The sequence below is a fragment of the Neospora caninum genome, chromosome X (assembly GCF_000208865.1).
Source record: "Neospora caninum Liverpool complete genome, chromosome X".
Lineage (NCBI taxonomy): Eukaryota > Apicomplexa > Conoidasida > Eucoccidiorida > Sarcocystidae > Neospora > Neospora caninum.
This window is the reverse complement of record NC_018396.1, coordinates 2,735,394-2,758,329: the sequence shown is the minus strand read 5'-3', so window position 1 is coordinate 2,758,329 and position 22,936 is coordinate 2,735,394. Positions and strand designations below refer to the sequence as shown.

The 22,936-nt window shown below is 52.4% G+C and overlaps 2 protein-coding genes across 2 annotated transcripts; one reads left to right on the top strand and one right to left on the bottom strand.

The window, feature by feature from the left end:
- Nucleotides 1-7,932: 7,932 nt before the first annotated feature.
- On the bottom strand, nucleotides 7,933-9,704 carry NCLIV_048080 (Glutathione peroxidase, related; the record flags this gene model as incomplete). The annotated part of the gene is made up of 4 exons (XM_003884359.1): nucleotides 7,933-8,145; nucleotides 8,735-8,905; nucleotides 9,086-9,187; nucleotides 9,585-9,704. The coding sequence occupies 4 exons, from the start codon at nucleotides 9,702-9,704 to the stop codon at nucleotides 7,933-7,935; spliced, it is 606 nt and encodes a 201-aa protein (XP_003884408.1).
- Nucleotides 9,705-12,771: 3,067 nt separating this feature from the next.
- Nucleotides 12,772-17,848, top strand: NCLIV_048070 (putative ATP-dependent RNA helicase; the record flags this gene model as incomplete). The annotated part of the gene is made up of 8 exons (XM_003884358.1): nucleotides 12,772-14,258; nucleotides 14,670-14,753; nucleotides 15,238-15,498; nucleotides 15,873-15,941; nucleotides 16,291-16,395; nucleotides 16,601-16,672; nucleotides 16,893-17,028; nucleotides 17,738-17,848. 8 exons carry the CDS (start codon nucleotides 12,772-12,774, stop codon nucleotides 17,846-17,848), a joined length of 2,325 nt encoding a protein of 774 aa, XP_003884407.1.
- Nucleotides 17,849-22,936: the final 5,088 nt, after the last annotated feature.

The window sequence follows — 22,936 nt, the reverse complement described above, 5'->3', positions numbered from 1 at the left end:
AATAGTGCATTCAGATTCCCTCTCTTTGGAATCGTGCGGCCCACCGCTTTGGATGCAGAACTGCGAAAAGAGAAAACATTCCGCTTCCCTCTGAATGGGTTTAGAAGAGGTTTTCATCTTCTATGACCAGTTTCTGTGGTCTTCCTTTGGAATACTTCCTGGTTCCTGATACATGATTCCATCGGAGCCTCGTATCCTGCCTTTAAGCTCCCCATTCAGAAGTTTCTTGATGTCCTCTACCAGGAGAAGGGGGTTTGCCTCCGGTGGATAGTATTTGTATACCCTGTTATCTCGATCAAGTAAAAACTTTCCGAAAGTCCCCGTGAGATTAGTGAGTTTGCCGTCTCTGTAAAACTGCGGAGGCACACGGCAACGGTAGGGGGAGGGAGCGGGTAGAGAGAGAGTAGGTAATCAAAAAGTGACGGGTGCGTATGCGGTAGAAGATATGCAGTTGCCTACAGTAAAGTCAACGAAGACACTCGTTGAACCTCTGACCTGTTTGGATACCACCTTAGCGGAAACAATATGAATGTCTCGTCTTGCGTCATCAACTTTTCAGAGGCAACATGACTGCCACGGGATCTGTGTATTTTCTCAAGTCCTACTACAATTTATCTGTGCTTTTGTTCCACTTATGTGCGTTCTTTCCCTGCCTCTCGCATTGTTGTTCCTCCGTCTCTGTACAGTCGCGCAGGAGCGTGTGGTGTGTTTTGAGGTAAAAATATACATGGGAACAAGAAGCATCTTCCACCAACATTGTTGCGTTGCGTACCTCGTCGCTATTCCACTTGCAGTAACGAAAGACTGGATGAGTCTCTGGTCCATTCACGGCTGCCATCTCAAAAACAGGAAAGGCCACGTTGTAGTCGGCAAGGAACGCCTTGATGTCTTTCGGATGTGCGTACTCTTCGCGGATGGATTGCTGGCAAGGGAAACCCAGTATCTGGCGGCAGTTGCACAAGATAGACAGTAACGCTATTACACAAAGCCCTTCACTTCCTTTTTCGTCTTTCCTTTCGCCGGTGTTTGAGCCGTATAACTAGAGTTACAACTGAGGGGTTACACCAATTTCCGCACCGCCGTAAAAGACTGACATGATCTTCATTCGTTCATGTGGCATGTGAAAAGCTAATACTCATGTGTCCACTGCAGCCTTATCCGCCAAAAGGCTAGTTCGCCGAAAGATCGTCAAACAATGAGTGTGTTACGAATGGGTATCATGCATGTATATGGTGTCGTTCTGTGTGCAATGGACGAGCATGCGCCTATGTTGGTGCCGGCATAAATAGGTAACTATTTGTATATGCGCCTTATGGACCGACCCTGAAAAGCTCGAGTATTTCTTGCCACACAGCTCGCGCGGAAATAGTAACCACAGTTAAGGACAGAATATGTTCTTACTTCGAACCCTTGTGGTAGAAACCTGTCATACAGCTGCCGCAACTCGTCGTAATTCGTCCTAGCGGTGTCGCATAGCGATGCGATGTTGGTAACGAGCTTCACCTTGGGGCAGTCGACAGAAGAGCACAACCCAGAGAAACACTTGATGAAGAACGACAACGCCGATGCCGTGCATGCATAAATATGACACATATACTGGCTGCAAAAATTTTGCTACTACCTCTTTCCCGCTCCTTCCAGACAGGAACCTATGACCGTCGTGCCACGTCAGATATTTAGACAAATTTTTGACAGGTGTCTTTCTTTTACGAGATTCATTCCGTAGAAATACGAGTCACAGCGTTGTCAATAAGGCGATTCTAGAAGTGTACACCGGTATATGATCGATGATTATCCGTCGCCAGTGGAAAAAAGTGGCTACAAGGGGAAAACGAGCAAGCTCACATGTTTTCTGTCATCGAACGGAATTAAAACCGCTATTGTATGTTTAATCCCCAACGGAGGAGTTAGAATATGCGGCAGACCCGTTACTGTCCTGGAGTTCCGTTCGTCACTCTGTAACCGCAATGGAGCGGAAATCCTTCCCCGGTGACGATGTACTGCTCTCAGGACAACATAGTAATGCTTTATCGATATGCTCTTGTTTTCAGGCTTTTACAGGCGAGTACCTTGCCGTCATATTCGTCCATTAAGTGTTCATTTCCATCCAGATCACGTGCTCGTATGGTAACGAAAGCAGCAGGAATAGAGTCAGGTCCAACATCGGAAACAACACTGGGGATGATTTCAGGATGGGAACTAAAGGTTCCCCGCTCCTGTCCTTCGAAATCCTTCACCACGATCTTAACAAATCTCTCGTCGCTATCTCCGGAAGTCTTCTCTTCTATGATGTCAACCTGCCGAATGACGGGGCTGAGATCAGGGATCTCTTCTGACCGTTCTACGGCGGCCCCCCCGATATTGCCTGCTGGCAAGACAATTCTATCTCCAGCCTGCGTATTCGAGGCTTCCATCGTTGCTGTTGAGCCACAAAGAAACGAAGAAACGAAATACCAAAAACGTCAGCCTAAATCGAGAACAAGCCTCTCTTGTCGAGCTCAGCGGAAGTCAAAGGTGATCATGAAAAGCGCTAGCGGTTTTGGACAAAAAGCGAAACAACAGCTCGTTTTCCGTGCTGTGACTACACCAAAAGAAGACTACAGAACCTGAACCCAGTCCGGAAAAGACAAAACTTTCCTCTTCTTCTCAAATTACCGCAACTCACACGTAGAGGGTCCCTAGGACGCAGCTCCAGTCAGAGCTACTCTGCAGATTCACTGCGTTGAGAAGAGAGATCTGATTCCTGGTGGGCTCATTTTTTTATAGAGGCTAGTTTCTGGGGACACCTTTTGGCGACTTCTTACCGATTGAGTGGGTCTAACAAAAAATGTAACCGAAGATTGGAAACAAAGAACCGAAATCGCCACGATTTCTGTCAGAGCAACAAACGGCAGAAGGTGTGAATTCGACACATTCATACAGTGTAGCTGTGTGTTCGCTACTTTCAATTTCGCTCGTCAGTCGCCAAACTTGCCCGGCTCGACGTAGCTCGACACCCCCCCCTCTTCCTTAGCTGACCCGTCGCTGTACCCCTGGCAGACGGGAAGGAGGCTGGTGAGGGATGACTAGGATGGTCTTTAGGGGGGCGTTCACGAGGTATTGAAGAAGCTTTGTACCCTACTGGGACACAGTCCTTTGGCGTATTCGAACCTGCATCTGTCTGTTGAACAGCCTCTTGTCTGTACTTGGTCGGTGTGTGCAGTTGTGGAAATCAGACTACGCAGGTAGTGAAAGTGTGCTTACAGAAGGAGAGGTTCTCGTTCGTGGTGGAGAAGATGACGGTCCTGGTATCTCCACGCCGCACAACGTCGGGCTGAAGAAATAAGCCACCTGTGTCACATTCTGCCGTGTACTCGTGGTCTGCTCTCGGACATCTGTTTTCGCTGGTTTGTGTCTGCCAGAGAGGAGTAGTAGTCTTAAAGCTACCAGTGCTGGGTTTAGCTTCTTTTAACTACTTCCTTATGTACTCGGTGAAAAGCATATTGGACCCGAGTTAGTGCCTCCATCCCCGAATTTTTTCTCCCTCTTCCATGTCTGGCGACAGCCTGCTCAGGTGGGCAAGGGGTCCTCACGCAAATGGGGGAACATCGCTGCGGCGAGAAGGCTCAGGGTGAGTGACACTGGTCTGAAACGCAACACTTTACGTCATGGCCAGTGGTCTTGTTAAAAAGCAAAATGTTGATCTGGTGGCCGATAAACAAGGTAGAAGGGTGCACCGGCTGCCTCGGCTCGTTCAATCGCCCGCCGCCATTCGATGCCTAGCTGGCTGCAAGCATAATCAGGAACCCGAGCAGACTCATGACCACAGGTCTGCCTGGCGACCACGCGTTTTGACCGTTGCAGCCCACGTCAGTCGTCCTCTTCGTGAACAGCTTTTGTCAGAACCCTAGCTAGGGATACAACCTTGTCACGTTTTTAATGTTTTTTGTGTGTAACTGTCGGAACCGGCTACAAAATCCTTGGACGTTCCGCAAAAAATCCGTTTGAGCACAAGCGAAATCGGCGTCTTTCTGCATCTGCACAGCGCCAGACCCCAGCACACTTTTGGGCTTTTCAAGTCAAGGTGAGGTGGCGTTGTTCAGATTCAGTGGCTACTGGCAGTTTGTGCGTTTCCATTATATGCCTCCTTGGAGAGCCGATTGGACTGAAAGACTCCCTCTCTTTTGGCTTCCCCCCCTCATCGAGTGGTCTAGAAGGAAGTTTTATCCTTACAGCGCTAGAGGCAAGCGCCGCTGAGAACTGCGGAAATCCATGTTTCCATGGTCAGTTTTTGCTTGATTCGAAAGTTTTCCCTTACTTTAAGGAGTCAATCCAGTCAACCGCTGTGCTGTGTATTATTGGAGCTGTCAGCGTACTCAGAAGAGGGTATAGTATTCATTCATCATGATTCCAAGTTCTGCAGAGAACGCTGATGTGCCGCCTGTGCGGCTCACCGGTAGCGACAGCCCCTTGATTCGAGGACCTCGAGGCGGAAGCAGTGAGCGTCTACCGGCAACGCACCATCCAGCAGCGAACATTGGGAATGGAGAGGCAAGGGCGCCAACAGCAGCGCAAATCGCAACGCCATCTTCGCCGATTATCTTGAGTACACAGTCACCTCTTGGCGAGTTGCTGAATACGCTCGACACGCCCCGTACTGGGTTTCCGGATGCGTTGCACGCAAGCCGTCGCCCGACGGCAGACGATTTCCCAATCCTTGGGCCCAGTTCGAAGTCCAGAGTTTTACCTGAAGGTGAAAGGGAGTCCAGCGAGCCTGTGGACCATCCAGTAGAGATCAAAAAGCCTCACGCTGTCTGCCTGATTCTTTTGTCAGGCATTTTCTTCCTGACCGTTGGTATACTGATTGTCTTCAGCCTTTCCTATACGAGTCTGATATTTGGCGGGATCTTCATCTCCGTCGGAGTCTTGACGGGGATCATCGGTGTAGCTGGTCTGGTTACGCGATGGAAGTCGCTGCTCGGGGTATACGTATATTTAGGCCTTTGTTTGTTCGTATTCCTGGCTGTCGTTTGGGTGCTCAGCGTCACGTTATTGAGTGACTACGTTAGGATGTACAGGGCGATCAACAGCGCATTGGACCTCGAGAGGCAATCGAGGAGCACAGGGATCCTGGAGGATGAGCCTTTTAGCATTGTTGATCCTTATGAATCCCTGGGACTCCGGAAGCCTTCATCGAGCAGTTCACCTGCGGCGACGATGCTAACCGCAGCGCAGTTGCAGACGTCCGACATGCAGGAGCACGAGAAATTCATGGAAAGCGAGAACTCTTCGGAGCCAGTGCGACAGCTCGTTATCAAACCTGAAAGGATTAAAGAGGGAGAGTCTCACCGTGCAGAATCATATCCAGTCAATTTGTCGGATAAGGAAAACGGGTGGCCTTCAGAGCAGGCGAGATGGGCCGAGCAGTTTCAAGCAACCGCGTTGCAACGACTGGCGAGACAGGTTTCGTTGGAACGGATAAGGGAAGTGGAAAATGAGGAGGCAAATGAGATAAGCTCCTTGTGGCAAGGCAGTTTCTCCAGAAGGGCGTACCGACTCTCGCCTGTAGCAAGAAGACATCTGGCACGTCTCACAGCCGGAATGCGTCTGGGGCAATTGAAGCAAGGAAATGAGCTCGTCTCACATGGAGGTGAACCTTCAAGCCATCTGCTTCTCTCACAAGGAAGAAGCGAAGGTGATCGTTCTACATATGGCCTCCATGACCTGACTCCTGAAGCCAGAGAAAACTCTTGGAATTCTACACAATCGATGCTGCAGCTTTCCGGAAATAGTAGAAGTATTAGCGGATCACGTGATTACGACTCATCATCTGGAGGAACAAGCTCTTTACTGAAGATATTTTCAGTGGGCAGCTATTCACAGAATCCCATCACCCGAGGATGTGTAGAAGGTCAAAACAGAGATCCGGAGTTCCTTAACAAGGTCGCGTACACTCTCACAACCACTGCATTTTATGGAATCCTGTGCGCGTATTCGACGCATAAATTTTTAACATTCCGTAGGTGGCCCTACGATTGCGAGAGGGAATGTGGATTCGGCCTGTTAGAGACGGGGAAACCCTACCAAAGGGGGGACAATGTGACTGCGACTGCTCTACAGCTTTATATGCTTCATGTGGCTGGAATGGACAGGGAACGATATTCAACGTGCCAGGCCTACGCGCTTGGAACGGGCTGCTCAATTGTCAACAGAAATTACATCTTGATTTCAATCATATTGATAGCTACTTTTCTGGCTCTTGGAATCTGTGGGTGTTGCGTCATGATTCCAGTCACCCTATCCAGGAACTATAAGATATATCGGTTCTACAAAAGTAGAGCAGCTGCCACGATCCACCAGAGGCGAAATGTAATGTGAGCACATGTTGTGTTCCTCGGAGTCAGCATCGTTTGTTTTGCTCCTTGGAACCCCCTGAAAAATGCGTGCTCCACCTATTTTGTGTCGAGAGAAAAACTCCCCCGTTTTTTTCGATTGACATCAAGCTGCAAATCTGCGAGGCGTTACCTCAGTTTTCCTCTCCTTTGTGATACATACCAAACAGCGTCTTCAGTTACGGTGCATATCGGGGGTCGTTCTTCGAACGATACCTGCGAAGCGTCTTGCCATGGGTGATATCAAAAGTGATTCAAAAACTGGGAGATAATCCACAGGCAGTTCGGCGACGCAGATCATGCACCGTAATATAGATGCCCCATTATGGTAGGACTGCATCAGTGAGCGCTGCCTTGACGCTGACCCGGACCCAACGCAATGCCGACAGGCGGTTCAAGAATCTAGGCAGCCATTTATGCCACAACCCAACAGTAAGATACATGCATCCTGTTGAATATTGAGCGCCGACGGAAAAAACATGGGCACATCACCTCGTAGCTTCGGTCCTTGCAGATACATACATATCATCTTCTCGGGCATGGAGGCAGAACAATTTCTGCACAGCCCTATCGTATCCGCACCCACATTCGGCGAGAGCAACACATTCCTGAAATCCGCTGCATGCTGGTTTCTGTTTTGTGCACGTTGCACATCGAGGGAAAGGCAGGCCGGTAGATTCAGGCTTTCTTGATGCGGTCTACAACGATGAAAACAAGGCAAGAGCATTGAAAGGACGCGTATTCAGCACCTATTCCGACGCGTGCACACGAGCGGCCTTTAGGGGATCTGTGTCGCGGCGGCTTGGCGAAAGGGAAAGCGACAAAGAACGGATTCCAAGGGGAACTTAAGAGGTTGTTCAGCAGATGCCCCTCACCACAAAAACCCACTGCCGTTAAGCGTACCTTCTGGTCAACAAACAGGGCACCCTTCGAAGACGCCTGGTAAAAGGAAAAGGAGACGCTCTCCTCTGTGTTCACAATCCCGAAAAAAGGATTTTCCACTAGAAATCAACACGACAGCTCTCTGCCTAGCCTCATCGACACATAAGGTTATGCATAGAGCCGTATCGCGACAGTCAAAAATTGTTCTGCTTAAAACTGGCAAGCTAAGGAGCTCGTATGGGTGTGTGCCAAGAACAAAACTGCTAACTACCTCCTGTGCTGCATCGATTTCGGCCGCTCGCCAGAGTCCTTTGCTAAGGATGGATGGAAAATCGAACACGAAAACACACGGCAAAAGAAGGATATATATACACCATTTGTACACAGGCAACAGGAATCGGCGACACACCTACATCGACGCAGGTTTCCTATGTATATGGGTGTACACAGCATATACGGGCTCATCTACACGCAAATGAATCACGCGCTTTTACGCATGTTCATCAGTCCTTATTTCCGAGGGACGATGCAGAGAGGTGGCTTTTCAAGTTCCGTGGTGGTACAGGAAAAAAACCGGAAGACAAGGGAGGACATGAGCACTCAAAACAACATCCCCTGTGTCCCCAGACCGAGTGCACGTCCCCACGGGGCATTTTTCTCGACGGCGCCGTACGAGCCATCACAGAGGCTGCAGTTCGCCTGCTGCATCTCGTTTCATGCCCTTTGCTTGACCCTCAAGGAGTTTCCTGATGTCTTGTTCCATCTCAAGCGGTTTCGTCCTCGGGCCGTAGTACTTGTACACGCCATTGTCTTTGTCCAAGAGAAACTTGCCGTAGTTCCATCCGATGTCACTCAGTTTCGCGTTCTTGGAATTCTTCACGGGCTGGTAGAACTGCGGGAGGCGGCCAATGGACAAAACACGACAGAAAACACACACGAACCCCACTTTTCAATTCGGTTTATTCCACAACCGCGAGAAGCCTGCGACCAAGGATGCACGGCAGAAAATGCGAAGTCCACACCGTCACTGCAGAAAAAAGCACTTTACCAAATTCCATCATTGAACACACTCATCGGCCCATACACTTCACTCGACATAGTCATCTGGTCCAAGATGTAGTTGTAAGAAGACCGGCGAATGCCGTATCATAGAGAATCGCCATATCTACGCTTCCTACGTCAGTCTGATCCACGACTTCACGCCCGGCAGGGACAGTTGCATGGGCACTGCACGCCACATTTCCCACCGGCGGCCTCCCTCCGCAGATGCCATGCAGGCTGAGTCGAACCCCCACCGGGACATACAGCGGAGGCGATTGTAAACTAGTCCTAAACACACCGCTCGTCACGTAACAAAAAGACATCACGATTTTAGTATCCTAGGTACTATAATGTCTCTATTTATTCGATTTGAGTTATACAGTTCTGGATCGCGGATCATTTGTACAGAGCGAACGCCATTGCTCAAAGGGGAAACCTACACTGTCGCTGTTCCACTTGCAATAGAGGAAGGCGGGGTTTGTATCTGGGCCGTTAACTTCAGACGTGGTAAAAACAGGGAAGGGGATTTTCACGCGTGCGCAGAACTGCTGGGTCTCCCCGATATCTGCAAACTCCTGGCTGGCGAATTGGCGACACGGGAAGGCCAAAATCTGCAGACAGCACAAAAACCAAGTGCAACGCAGGCTCCAGACAGAGGATTAACGCCCGTCTCACAGGTCCAGTCACAGGTGAATTATCAATGGTCAGAGGGGCTCTCCACGTGTTGAAGCACTCTTAAAAGCCCATTATTCGACAAGAAGATGCAATGCATGCACTGGGGCTTGCCTTACCTCGAAGTGCTCCGCACCTATTTTTTCTCGGAGCTCGAAGAACTCCTTGTTGTGGCCTTTCGTCAGGCCGCAGTTGGAGGCAACGTTCACCACGATCTTCACCTGACACATGGGAAAAAAATACATTCGCCACTCCTCGCACCATTTACTCCACGCGCCCGTCGATTCCGCCACACCCATGAGCATTGGGGACACGGATAAGGTCGAAAGTCATTCCTGAGCATACACAAAAATTCATGTATATGCACGTGTACAAACTCTTGCAGATATTATTACTTACAGATACATATATGGCTACACAAATAGAGAAATTTATATATATATATATATGTATATGGTCATATCTATGTATACATACGTGTATGTACATCTACGCATAAATATGTAGGGAGGTACGCGGAGAACGGGTGTACATACGGTGCATCCCGATCCCCACCTACAGATACGGACAGCTTAGTGTGTTCACGACTGGCGATCATCTTGAGACGAGCAAACTGACTTTTCCATCCCATTCGCCGAGGGAGCGTTCGACGCCGTAGAGATCCTTGAATTTGATCTCGCTGAACGAGGTTGGAATGCTCTCGGGCGAAAAGGTTGCTTTGCTTCCGCCGAGCCCCATCCTGAAAAATCGGGAAAGAAGGTAACGGGCAATAAGCTTCGGACTCTGGCACACCAGACTGGAGGCGCAGAAAGAAGTCCTGACGAAAGGCAGCACCGGCGAAAAGGGCGTCTTTCTCGACAGACATTCACGACAGATGAGGCGCCTACAGATCGGAAACCGATGAGACGCATGTATATGCTTCTCGCTGAGAAGACTGGAAACAGAAGTCACATGAAGGTATCAGTCAACCCTGTGCCTCACAGAACAGATCGAGATACGACACTAACCGACAGATACGCTAGGAACCATGCAGCTACATAGCAGCATAGAAACACACATATCTGTACAGCTACATCGGTACACATAGAAAGTGACCGATGCACAGCGTTTTCTGTGCGCAATATGTATAATATGTATCTAGCGGTGAAGACAGAATACACGGCACAGAGAAGCATTGTCCACGCAGACCCCTACATGAGCAGGCGTTTGAGGGCCATGATGACACGACCGCCGCCTCAATGAGGGAACGGCTCGCGGGCGAATCTTCTTTCTCCTTGTGGGAAGTGAGCTCTCCCCGAAAACGAGACGCTGAAGAAATTTCCCCACTAGCTCTTTAGAAAAATGCTTAAAACTTGAATATCCCGAACGGAGCTCCTCTGTCGGAGCCACGGCGCAGGTTCAAGACAGGCACGTCGTTCGCCGCAACTTCAGAGAGAAACACAGTTGCAGAAAAGCCTCCTCCAAAAAAAACCGAAAGGTCGAATCCGGGGTCTGCTTTCCGCCGTCTGTCACCGAGAAGAAAAGGCAAACGCCTGGATGTTCTCTGGTGTCGGACCGAAGGGAGCCCACGCTGGGCCAAAAACAAAAAATTTCTCTCTATTCCAGCAGGCAGTCTTGCTTTCCTGCTGCCCCGCTTCACAGAGAACCGTGTTCACCGCCAACCAGAACCAAAAAGCCAAGCTTTGCTTTTATCACCAGCCCCGTAGCCAACCGCCGCCGCTTCACGCAACACATGAATGTAAGCGTATTTCGGAGCACACAGGCATGTTCACACGCGCACGTATGTGTGAGTCATCCTTATACAGTTACGCCCCCATACCACTCCTACCCTGTCTCTACACCTGGTAACCGACCGGAGAGAAAAGTGGTCAATATTCCCGCCTCTTTACTAGTTAAGGAAACCGTCAATTTACCTGAGAAAGGAAAAGTGAGAGAGGCACTTGAGGGCGGCGCGGGGTCTTGAAAGCCCGTGGCGACTGGGGATCGTGTCGCAGCAACGACGAACTGCAGATCGCTCTCGGGGTGCTGAGACGGTGGAATGGGAAGGCTCAAAAGGAAACCGGAAGAGAGACCGCGTCGAGGCCAGTGTTTTCCCGAGAAAAAGTGGACCAAAACCGGAATCGAAACTTTCGTGTGCACGAGATTCACGACACTTCCGTCCTTTCCCGGTGATCCCTTTTTTCGGCCAAAAAATATGGTGTAGAGCCCAAAAACAGGTTGCTAAGCAGAAACGCGGCAGACAGAGTTGGTTGGACAGGAGTTCCTGTCCGACACACACCTGAGAAGCCGCGCAGGCAGAAAGCATCTGCGCTAGAAAAACCGGAATGGACCCGACACGAGCGAGACAAACAGCAAGCGCTCTTGGGAACGTGGAACCGTTTCCCGAGGCAGCTGTGGCCCCTGACACACAAACATGGGTCTTTTGTTCGGCGTCTCCCTCGTCTGCACTCAATCCTATTGCAAAACCTCACAGAGAACGTTGGATTTCACGATCCGACGACTGGGGTCTTCCACATTGGCTAGGTTCTAGTCGCCGGCACCCTTACGCTCGGGACTGCATTCACGGCGGTCACGCAGCGCGCCTCACAAAATGCTTCGGTTTTTGCTCCGGGAAGTGTCGCACACCCGCACGCATACGACGCCACCAGAGAAGCAAAACGTCGAGAAAAGAAGGCATACGAAGCTAATAACGCACGTCAGGTGTGCGTCGTCCGTAGAGGGACTAGAGCAGCACAGTGGGCGCTGGTCTTCCGCGCAGTTTTTTTCTCAGCCTTTTTATCGCATGTGCCAACACCACACGAAAAGACACATAGATGCCACACGCGCGAAGCTTCTCGTGACCATGTGTTTAGGAAGAAAAGGAATTCTGGGGTTTTTCCGACTCACAGGAAACGCGCAAGACATTTCAGACGAGTTTTCTGTGTGTCAAAGGGAAATGACAGCTGGAGATCTCGGGGGATGCGCTAGGGTCTCTCTTCGACGCTCGCGCGCTGGGACTTTGAGTGTGTAGCCCCGAAAACACCGCGAATTCCAGGCCTCCGCGGGCGACGAGACTCTGTTGTCTTTCCTTCGAGTTATTTTCTGCGTCTCCTGATTCGTCTTCTACTTTTCTTTTTGGTATGCTCCCCTCTGTTTCCTTCGCTTTGTCGAGCCTGGTGTCCTCAAAGCGTCCGTGACCACGCCAGTGCGTTTCTCAACCTCCAGGCTGTCGCACACGCCCTTGAGAAGGAAGAGCTTCGAGCTCTCAGTCCCTCCTCTCTTTGCTCACCTCTCTCAACTCCTTTCAATTTTCTCTCTTCCCTTCGTTCCTCGTCTGCTGGATAAGAGCTGTGCAAGCGTCCGCGGGTCGCATGCGTTCTCGCGGTCGCCTCTCGCGCGCCTAGTGGAAAAGGCCCGCCGGCGGAGATGACAAGGCTCTCCGTGTCTCCTCTGGATCGCGCGAATGGCGATATGTCTGTGTTCTCTCCTCGCTCCAGGAGGACGCGCCGCGGTTCCGTATAGAGCCAGTTTCGCAGCCCAGTGCAACCGCTCTCGAGTTCCTCTCCGAAAGCATGCATGCATCAAAACGACATTGGGAGAGGCGCGAAGTGCCGCGTGTGCGTCAGCTTCAAGGGCGGCGAGGCCCCCTTTCCAAAGTGTCTCTCGCACAGGTCTAGCGCCGCTCCTCCTTGACGGTTTGCGAGCTGGCCGAACACCGCTAGAAAGCCGACACCTAGGCGAGACGCCAAGCCGTGCATGCGAACGCCCTTGGAGCCGCGTCGCCTGTCGAGCCGCTCGCTCTCTCCGGCGGACGCGACTCCATGGAATGAAGCGGCAGGATGACACCGACCCGGGAGAAACGCCCAGATGTCTCCCTTTCGGGCGTGAGACCGAGCGCAGCGCACGAGAGGCGACAGCGCTGGAAGGCTGGGGAGACTCGGGTCTCGTTAGCGAGACGCAGACTCCCTCTGGTGAAGCTGTCGGCGCTTCGCGTCGGCAGGCGCAGCGAGACAGGGAAGGCGAGGAACGGGACATGGAGAAGGTCGAGGACTTTGAGACCGATTGCACTTTTTCGTGGTCCGCTTCTTCGGACTCCACGGGAGCAGACGGGAGTCGAGTGAGGTCTCGCGCGTTCCAGTCCCCAAGACAGTCGTCCGTTGACGGCTGCATCCACTTTCACTCCCTCGAAGACCCTCCTGTGGAGGAGGGCGAATCTGTCGATGCCTCGCGGTCGAAGCGTCGAGCCGCTTCCTCGCGCGCGTCGACGTCTTCGGCCTCTTCGTATTCCCCTTCCCTCGATTCCTGTTTGTTCTCTCAGTTTTCAGCGCTCCACCGTTCCCTGCTCATCCCCCTTCTCAAGGGCGGCGGCATCGTGACCCCCACGGACGTTCAGGAGCGTTGCATTCCACTGTTGCTCGCCGGAAACTCTTCCCTCGTCGTCGCGCCTACCGGCAGCGGGAAAACCCTGGCGTGGGCTCTCCCCCTCCTCCATCGCTGGATACTCGCCGACACGGAGCGACTCGCGCCGTACCCTCAGCAGCCAGGCCTCGTCGTTCTCGTTCCTTCTCGCGAACTGGCGAGTCAAGTCCTCGGACAGCTCCGGCGCTTCTCGTCCGTCATTACTTCGGCGGCCTGCGCGGCGGGCCAGTCGTACGTCAAGGAAGTCCGCATGCTTCGCTCTGGAGTCGACGTCGTCGTCTCCACGCCCGCACGGCTGCTCCTCCACCTGCACAAGAAAAATGTCAACATGAACCGGGTCATGGCGCTCGTCATCGAGGAGGCAGATACTCTCTGCGACTCCTTTTTCGAGCAGGAACTGTGCGTGCTTCTGTCGTCCCACTTCCGCCGCTTCCAGGCGTCCCCCTCGCTCGCCCTGGCGACGCCTGGCTCGGCCCGGGGCGTTCTGCCCGAGAGCGGAACTGACCAAGCGCGAGCGGGGTGGTCCTCGTCGCCACACCAGAGGCAAAACCTTCTCGAGATGCAGGAGTCGCAAGCACCTGCACGGCGCGAAGCAGACGAGAACGCCGACGCGTCCGCCGGCGAGTTGCCGCATAGAAACGACCTGCAGCTCGTCTTTGTCGCCGCGACAAAAACCGGCGCTCTCGCGCGATTTCTCAAGCAGCAGATCGGCAGGGTGCACATCACGAGTGTATGTACCCCCGACGCCCACCTGGCTGCAGCTGGAGTCCAGCAGGTTTTTGTTTCGCTCAACGGCCAGGACCGCATGTCGCGCCTCATGGAGGTTCTGGAGGAGCGAGTCGGGGGAGGTGACGGGAAAACGATGATCTTCTGCAACACGGTCAACACTTGCCGGTGAGGAATCGTTGACACGGGCAGGTTTGAGGGGCTACGCGTGGGGCGAGCGTCCCGTCTGAGCTGTGGTCTCTCCCCGGTGGCGGTCTGCGCTTTCCTTCGCCCATGGACTGACTTGCATCCGTGCCTGCCCTCCCAATTCAGTGCGTCGCTCGTCTGGCTGGTTGAGGCTCAGAGGGACGTGTTTGTCCAGATGCGTCACCTGCTTTCTCGGCTGACCGGCTCCACACGAAGCAATGGCTTTCTTTCACCTGTACTTGCTGTATGAGCGCGTCGAACGCGTTTCCCGCCCCGCAGACGGGTGTTCCCTTTCTTCAATGTGCATCGGAGTGGACGGCTAGTTTTTTGTGGAGCCAGTTTTTCGCGAAGCGTCGAGTGTGTGGCCCTCCAATGTGTTTCTGTGGGGCACAGGGCAGTGGACTTGACGCTCTTGGAAAAGGGATACAAAGTCTCGTGTCTTCACGGCCTCATGCCGTTCAAGCTGCGCAAAGCCAGGTGAGAAGGGCCCCTTCCGGCGAGTGCCGAAACGCGAGAAGGGAAGATGTGCGGCAGCCGGGGACCGCCAGGCTGCCGAGAGCGTCCCGCGCTGTGAAGAAGCGCCAGCGACGTTTGGCAGCCGTCTAGGCTCGTTTGATCGGGTCGACGCATGCAGGCAGCAGACACTGCCGCGCCCCACGAGAGCGGGGAGGCGGGGCTTCCCGGCCGTCTTTATTAGCGAGACACGTGGATGCTTCACAGAGGTGAAGACCCAGAGGAGAGAGCAGACTCTGTAGGTAAACGGCAGAAAGCTGGGGCCTGCTGAAAGGAGCCTCAGGTGCAAAGTGCGTCGGGCTGTAGGGAGGCGTGTGTGGTGAAGACCCCTGAGAGGCGACGCTCTCTTTTTTCAAGGATCCGGAGAAAAAAGCGTCGCATTTGTGTGCACGTGCGTTCGTCCGTGTAGCGCAGAGGTCCGGATCTCTCTGTCCTTTCGTCCGTGCAGCTTCCAGAAACTCCAGAACGGCGAGACAAACATCCTGGTTTGCACAAACGTCGCTTCACGGGGGCTGGACGTTGAAGGCGTGAAGCACGTGATTCATTTTGATTTCCCCCAGACGCTCGCTGACTATCTACATCGGAGCGGAAGAACAGCTCGAGGAGGCGAGACGGGGCGCGTCACGATTCTTTTCTCGAAGCGTAATCTTCCGCTCATTCAGCAGATACAGAACGCCAGCCGAGCGGCTACGTCTCCCCCGGAGCTACGGTCAGTCTTCTACAAATAATACAACCCGGGCTGCTGCACGGCGGCCGGTGTGGCGGGTTGGCAGCGATGTAGAGAAAATGAAATCTCGCCGTTCATTTCCACTGGCGTTCACCTGCAAGCCTGCCTGCATCACCGCACCGTGCAAGCGTGCGCGCCTCAGGGAGGTTGTCACGCGTCTTTTGAGAGGAGGAAATGGAAATTCATCTCAGCCGCTGTTGCCTCTACGTGCAAAGAGCATTTATCGTGCAGATTTTATCTGGAGCTTGTTGAGGTTCCAGACCATGCATTTGTGGGTGACAGCGAGTTCCCGTCGCCCTAGCCGCAGAAACCCCATTCGGCGATGCAAGTGCCGGTTTCCTCGTGGATCTGTGCAGACATGCGACGCCTCGAATTCGACGCGTTTTGCGGCTCGAAGAGCGCTGGAAAGAGCTCATCGATATGCGGTGAGTCCGTAGACGTTTCCACATGCGCCTTTGTCACCAGGCCGCAAATACCACGAGGCGCGTCCTGTGCGAGATCCGTTCAGTCGTCCAGTCTTCCCGCTGCTCTGTTCCACGTCGTGCATGTCGATGAATCCTAGTTTGCGCCTGGGCACGCCGCCCGCGTTTGGTGACAAAGGAGGGTTGCCGGCGCAGAGAAACTTCACCTTCCTTTTGGAGCTGCGGCAGGGGATTCTCGAGAGTCACAGCCTGGTTCCCTGTGTTGTGAGTAGCGACAGATGCGCACGCGGCACATAAAGTGTGAGCATGCTTCACTGCGTTGCGGTCTCCCATTTGTGTTCGTGTCCCGCAGGAATCCAAAGCGCAAGATCGGAGGCCGCAAGAAGCTTGGTCTGCCACCGAACAGAAACACCGTCGGGCCAAAGGCAAAATGGGCAATCAAGAAACTTTACTTCAGGTCGGCAGCAAGCGCGAAACGCAGGACCCAATGTGCGGGCCACAACTCTTCGCTCGTCCATTTCTCCAAAAGAGCCGCGGAATCCTTTTCGTCGTGATCCAGTCTACCGCACCTAGGGGAGGCAGAGCTGTTTGATCGTGTTCAGGAGGCATGCGTTCTGTCGTAACGTGAAGACTTCAGTTTCTTGTGCTATACCGCTTCACAGGTTGAAGGCCAAGGACCACCTCCAGTTCCTGCGCTCTCGTGGCATTCTGGGCAAAAAAGAGCTGCTACCCCGGTAAGGATGTGGATCACACTGAATTCTCTCGGCAGACCAACGGTGGGCGTCTTTTTGCCGTGATCGCTGGTGCTGTCACGAAGAAGACCCAGACTCTCCAGTGCTACAGTCCTACTGCGGAAACATTTCGACATTCGCGACCGGTGAAAGTACCGGAGAGCCAGCAAAGATGCGAGCGACCGTCGCGAAAGCGGCTGTTTGGTGTTCCTGCTCGTCTCAGACACCCGCGTGTGTCGGTAGAGCGATCCGACGCACAGCAGGCGATGAAGATGATTCGAGGAGACGATGGTCTACTACAGGTACTTCCGGTTAGGAGGTCGAAGTTTTTCATGGTCAAGCAAGCGCAGAAAAGCCAGGTGAGGACAGCCATCCTGATGGCGGGGGGGGGGGGGGGCGGACGCGTCGTCCAGCTGCTCGGTTCCCGCTCAACAAGTGCTGCTACTCTTTCTCCACGGGGATGCGCGGTTCTCGGCACTGCTTGACAACTGCTTCCCGTTCTAATGAACGACGCTCGGGCTATGTTGTGTTTTCAGGAAGCACACTACGAGACTCCAGAGACGACTTCACCGATAGAACGGGGGAAAACGTTCGAGTCCGAAAGGGCAGCCAAGCCCGCCAAACACAGTCGAAAAACGTATTTCTAGAATGAATGATCCACACGCTTCCCGAGGAACGGTGCAGCCCACTGGCAGAGCGATGCGGTTGGGTCCACCTGTCTCTCAACTACGTAGTGGTAGGAGTCAACATACGCGGTGTCACCGACAGAAGCATCGACGGCAGCATGCCTCCCATGTAGCTGTTGACGTGGCGCCGTCGAAGGAGGTGCTTGGAGCCTCTCAGAGCAAATTCCATGATGAACCCTGGGGCACAGTCATCGCTCGTCGTGTACGTTTTTAAGTGACGCAGTCACTACATCGTTTCCCAGTGGCCAAAGCTTGATGCCCTTTTTTGTTCGTATGGAGGGCAACTGAATGTCAAGATTCCTCTTTCGCACTTTCCAAGCTCCACTACGACAGTCGAAAGGGACGCTGTGTGGTCGCTCGCGTCTGCTCTGTTACACCGCAGTCTCACCAGAGCCGTCTCGCCCGTAGACCCGCGCCCTTCAAACGATTTCAAGTCAGCAAAGTCGACTTAGTCTATCCGCGGTGCTCAGCTGATGATGACCTGTACATCTGATATCGCGAACTAGCGGGGGTCTTGTCCATAAACCCTAGCATCTTTTGAACATCGGATGGCATATCTATCCCGCACCTCAAGCGCATCCCGAGGATGGCCATGGACAGAAGCTAGTGCGTCAGTGATCATTCCTAACAGCATTCGAGAGCCGTATAGAGCCACGTGATAACACTTTCTGCGACCGATTATAGTGACCGGGACTCCTTCTGCAGCGCGAAGGTGATGATACGCTATTATCTCCGTCCTGCGTGTATCCTTCACTGCGAAAAAAAGCCGTGAAAACACCTGCACACTCTTGCTCCCGCTCGCAGACTCGCTCGCGAGGTAGATGAGCCCAAGTCGGGACTCTCTTGCCTCTGCGCAACGAGCCTCGGACCCAGCTCCCGGGGTCGTCCAGGGCATCAGTAAATTTGAACGTCAAGATACGGAAGGACGGAGGTCAAGACTGGCTTGCACGAGACAGAGGGGACTCGTCGTGAGTGTCGGCTGTGATAATCATCCAGTTGTTCTCCTTTTCTAAAGGCGCATGCACCACAGGAAGCGCGGGCGGCAGATGAGGCTGTCGGTGAATCGGAGTGTGTGCGTGTGTGTGTGTGTGTGTGTGTCGCCTATGTTTCTGCATGGGTGTTCATGATTGTTGACGCTAATCACGAATCCACCTCGATGATACGTCGCGCTGTCTTCGCTTTCTCGCTGGAGCATCTGGGTACGAACGGATGTGTATGACAACGGAGCCACACGGTTTCTTTCGCGCCAATACGACATTGTGTGCTCGCGCACAGGCACTTTGTTTCTTCAGCACGCAGGAGCTCATGCATAGCAATACACTGTCTCTCAAAATGCTGCCGCATTCGCATCGTTTAGACTTCTCGGAAACGCATTGTGGGAAGTCTGGTGTGTATGTCGGTTTCACACCCTTTTGCCATCCGATGACTGAAGTCGGTAAGGGTTTTCGAGACCGTTGAAGAAACAGAGTACAACACAAAGAAACAACCCAGAACATAGGAGGTGAGACACTGTAACCCCTGTGCAGCTTCTGGACCACCTTATGACAACGGGAGTACATACCCTGTTGTCTTAAGTCGATGTCCGAAGTTGTTCTTCCGCATGCCTCAGCAATCAGGTTTTGGGTTTTGTTAACAGCAAGGTAGGACTTGCAGTGAACCTGAGTGCAGGCAGCCACAGGCTGTTCAACGAACGATCAGTTGTGCTCATGTGTCGAACGACAACCATACAAGTGCCGAGACGTTTGTTCGAGAACCTAAAAAAAGCGGGAATCGTCGGGCAGTTGTGCTATAGTCGAACTACAAGTGTTTATTGTTCTTTTTTGAGGCATTCTGCTTAACATGCTCCTAAAGCCCCTCGGCAATATAGTTTACCTCGTACTCGACGCCGAAGTCATTGCGATAGTTGACCTTTGGCGATGAGGCTAGCATCTGGTCGGTCTGTGAGTGCTTGATCACAATCGGAGTATTTGCTGGTACTGGACAGCCTTCGGTCTCGAAACGAACACGAGGATCGGCGTGGTAGACCTGTTGAGAACAATGACTTCAGGGGGGTGAACGTAAGGTCGTATCATGTGTAACTCAAGCTCAAAGGACCCGTGAAAGCACGTTGATCCAGAAGGCGTACGAGAACGGGGACGCGACCAATCTTTGTGCCGGTTCGCTGGCAGCATGTGCGGCCCGCTGTATCAGATGCACAACGCTAGCAGCTTACCCCGTCAGCCATGTAAGGGCGAAAAGCAATAGATTTCAATAGTCAGACAAACGCCCTCGTACATTTCGCTGTGGATTGGAGTGCGTAGCAGTAGTAGTTTTTTGTTGCAACGGCCCACGATCTTCTCGGCTGTATTTGAGGCAGACTGACCTTCCAGACGGTGTTAGCGGAAGTGGTTGGACAAAAAAGGACTTGCTGGTAATTTGATAATTTGGCGAATGATAGGGGAGACAATATTTCGCTGTGCAAGTACCTCTGTATATGATTGGGGACAGCGACACCGCATTCCAACACAACAGAAGCTACACCTCTTCCCAACAAACTGTATAAGTTTGAGTAAATGCAAAGAAAAACAAGAACTTGAGACAGTACCTCCTCTGTTAGGGTAGCCGCCTACGGGGGCCATGGCGGAGCTAACGAATGAATGCACAGGATACCAGAAAACGCTAAGGTGGGCTTTCCCCCCAGTCTGACTGAGCCTTGAATGTTTTGGACTGGGACGCACCTCGTGGCTACCATGTTCGACAGGGCAGATCTTCGACAGCGCTGAATCCATTTTTATGGAAACGGGTTGGCCATAGTGCACGGTTGTGTTGGATCCGGATCTGTCTTCATTGGTAGGCCTGAGTGATTAGCGGAAGCACTGCAAGTGATCACTGGTATTCGAGACGGCGCCGCAGCGGGTCCCGCGGTGATCAGGAAGGCATAGGTCAATGAAGAACACGAACCATACTTAATTGGGTTGATCTCCTTAAATGCGTCTTTTGGTATGATGGAAATTCCACCTCCAGATACCTCCACTCCAGTCAACCGGTTGGGAGTTAGTGTCTCCATAGCCGAGTCAGATCCGAACTCTGCGAGCGAGAGACTTTGTTCGTATTGACTCCTATTCTGTCACTTTTTCCACCCAGAGGCACGAGTCCTGAGGAGCCAACCTTGTCTCAGCACGCATGCTACATTGCTCGTGCAGCACTTGACGGATACTGATACGCTGTTCGCAACTGAGTGACGTCCGGAAGCCTACTTTTTGAGCTCCGTGAAAATCGAAAAGATAACTTCTTTTTCTGGGCGCCGAAGAACGAACACGCACATATCCCGTTATCTGTTGTGCATTACTCTGCAGTATGTGTTCGAGCTGTTTGGCACCATAAATCATCTGTAGCCCCTCAGAGATTGAAAGGCTGCGAGTGTCTGCGAGACGTACCGACAGAGTTGGAACACATTTCTGACGCATGCGTCGTAGCAAGGCCCAGTGGCACATGCGAAAGAGATCCCAGCAGCCTTCTCCGTCTTATCGCCAACATCAGTGCAGAGAAAACCTCCCGTGCGTTCATTTACGATCATCACCCGCTGGCCAAAATGGAGATAACCATCTTCCGACTTGCTGAGGGTCGTTGGCCGTAGACTGGTGCTAAGTCTCTGGAACTTCTTGATGACGGAGAACTCCCCTGAATTTGCCGCATTCCACGGCATGAAACAGAGCGGGTGGAGGCGAGATGCAGATCTGCCTCTATTAACCTCTCTGAAACTCCCTTGGAAGCATGCTTGTATGCCGGCTACACTGGAAGGCCAAAAGTGCGCCCTCATCCAAAATGGAGCGCCTGTGTATTCAGGAGTTAGAGCTACTTCGCAGATTGTGAGTGATGCGTAGAGTATCACTCGTACACCGGTTTTGAAAGCAGTAATCTGGATGTAGAGTCAGATCCTCCAGTTTTCGTGCTCCTTACATGTCTAACCATTGAATGCTTCGCGAAAAAAAACCACAAAACCCAGTCGTGGTGATAGCTCCTGGTTTGGCACAATTGTGGCACCTGTAAACGTGGACGATAGGCCACCTGCGGCGAACTTCTTCTGCTCATTTTGTTTAAACAGTCCTGTCCGCCGGAACCAGACCATCGTAGAATACATATGGGGAACTAGTTCTCCTACATGTAAGCAACAATCTCGAGAACGAAGTGTTCCTACCCGCTTTTTTCTTCTTCTGAAAGCTTTTGCATTCTTCGTCAAACGCAGCTGCTTCTTCCTGCCAGTTCCCAAGTCTGAATGGAACGAACATGTAGCGGCAACTCTACCGGTTCATTGTCATTGCCAGATTGTGCAGGGGGAAGGAAATTTAGAGACTCATATGCACTCTTCCCACCCTGCAACCGACTCTGAGCTTTCAACCGGTAACCTGGGGACAGACCGACTAGAACTGCGCGTGGCACCAACAGATAGTCGTTAGCAAATGAGACTGTGTCAAGAAATGGAAGCAAGTCAACAGTCGCCTTAGTGAGAGGACCCTTGTCCCCGGCATTGTTTCTCTGGTGTTGAATACGCGTCAACAGCAGATTATATATGTGTACAATAAACCGTCTGTTACTTCATCTGCCACCATCAGGTGGAGAAAAGGGAAGGAAAGAGCACGAACCCGAACGCCGTGAGGCTGCAAGTTTTGGCCCCCCTATCACGTTGGTGTTGAGTGCCAGATTGTACCTGCACTTGAAACCCAGAGCAGAGCGGCTGCTGCCTCCAGAAAATCTCTTCGCCATATCAGCAGACGCAGCTCCGTCGTTCAGTTGCCGAAGTGAGCGAATATGTCACTGAGGTTGTTTCGTGGAGAACCAGGATCAGCTGTAACGCGATGGGCAGGCGTGGGCGCAGCTCCACAGGGCATTCCATAAAGGATTCCAGGCTGCTTCTTGTCCGTTTGCCTACTTATCCGCATAAGCGTTCACATCAGCGTCGGAAGCACATCCAAACAGTTGACAAAAACATCCGTGGGCCTCGGGACGGCTGAAGATATTCCTGCTGCATTGTGATTTTTCGCTGCAACTTCGCGAAACATTTCACCAACATGAATCCTGGCGACGCCTGGAGAAACGTGTGTTTGCTTACCGGCCCCCCAAGTGTTTCCCTAGTCTCTAACGTCAAACGCTTCTTCTGCGTTTAAACAGAAGTTATCACACGCGCTGATCACGGGTGGTACTCCTGATATAGCTGTAATCTATCACGGAGCCGAAGAAGGTTGGCCGTAAACTGGGAAGACTCCGGTGAGAAACTAATCCAGAAGAACTCAGAAAAGTACAGTAGGTTGGGGTTTACTGAACAACGCTAGGGGGCTACAACGTCGCGAGTTCTATACGGTGGATGCGTACACGACAGTAGAGTGCGAGGACCGCAAATGGACGGCACTTTACAGTAAAGCGCGACCCTGCGGAAAGGCAAGCTGACAAGATTCTGTAGTTGATTGAGATACCACATCATGGAACGCTTCACTGCATTCACGTACAAAATCATTAGTCTCAGCGGCGGGAGCGCGGGGGGTTCTTTTAAATTTAAAAAACATATACGTTCAGAGCTGCAGAACAAATGGGCATCCACAAGCTT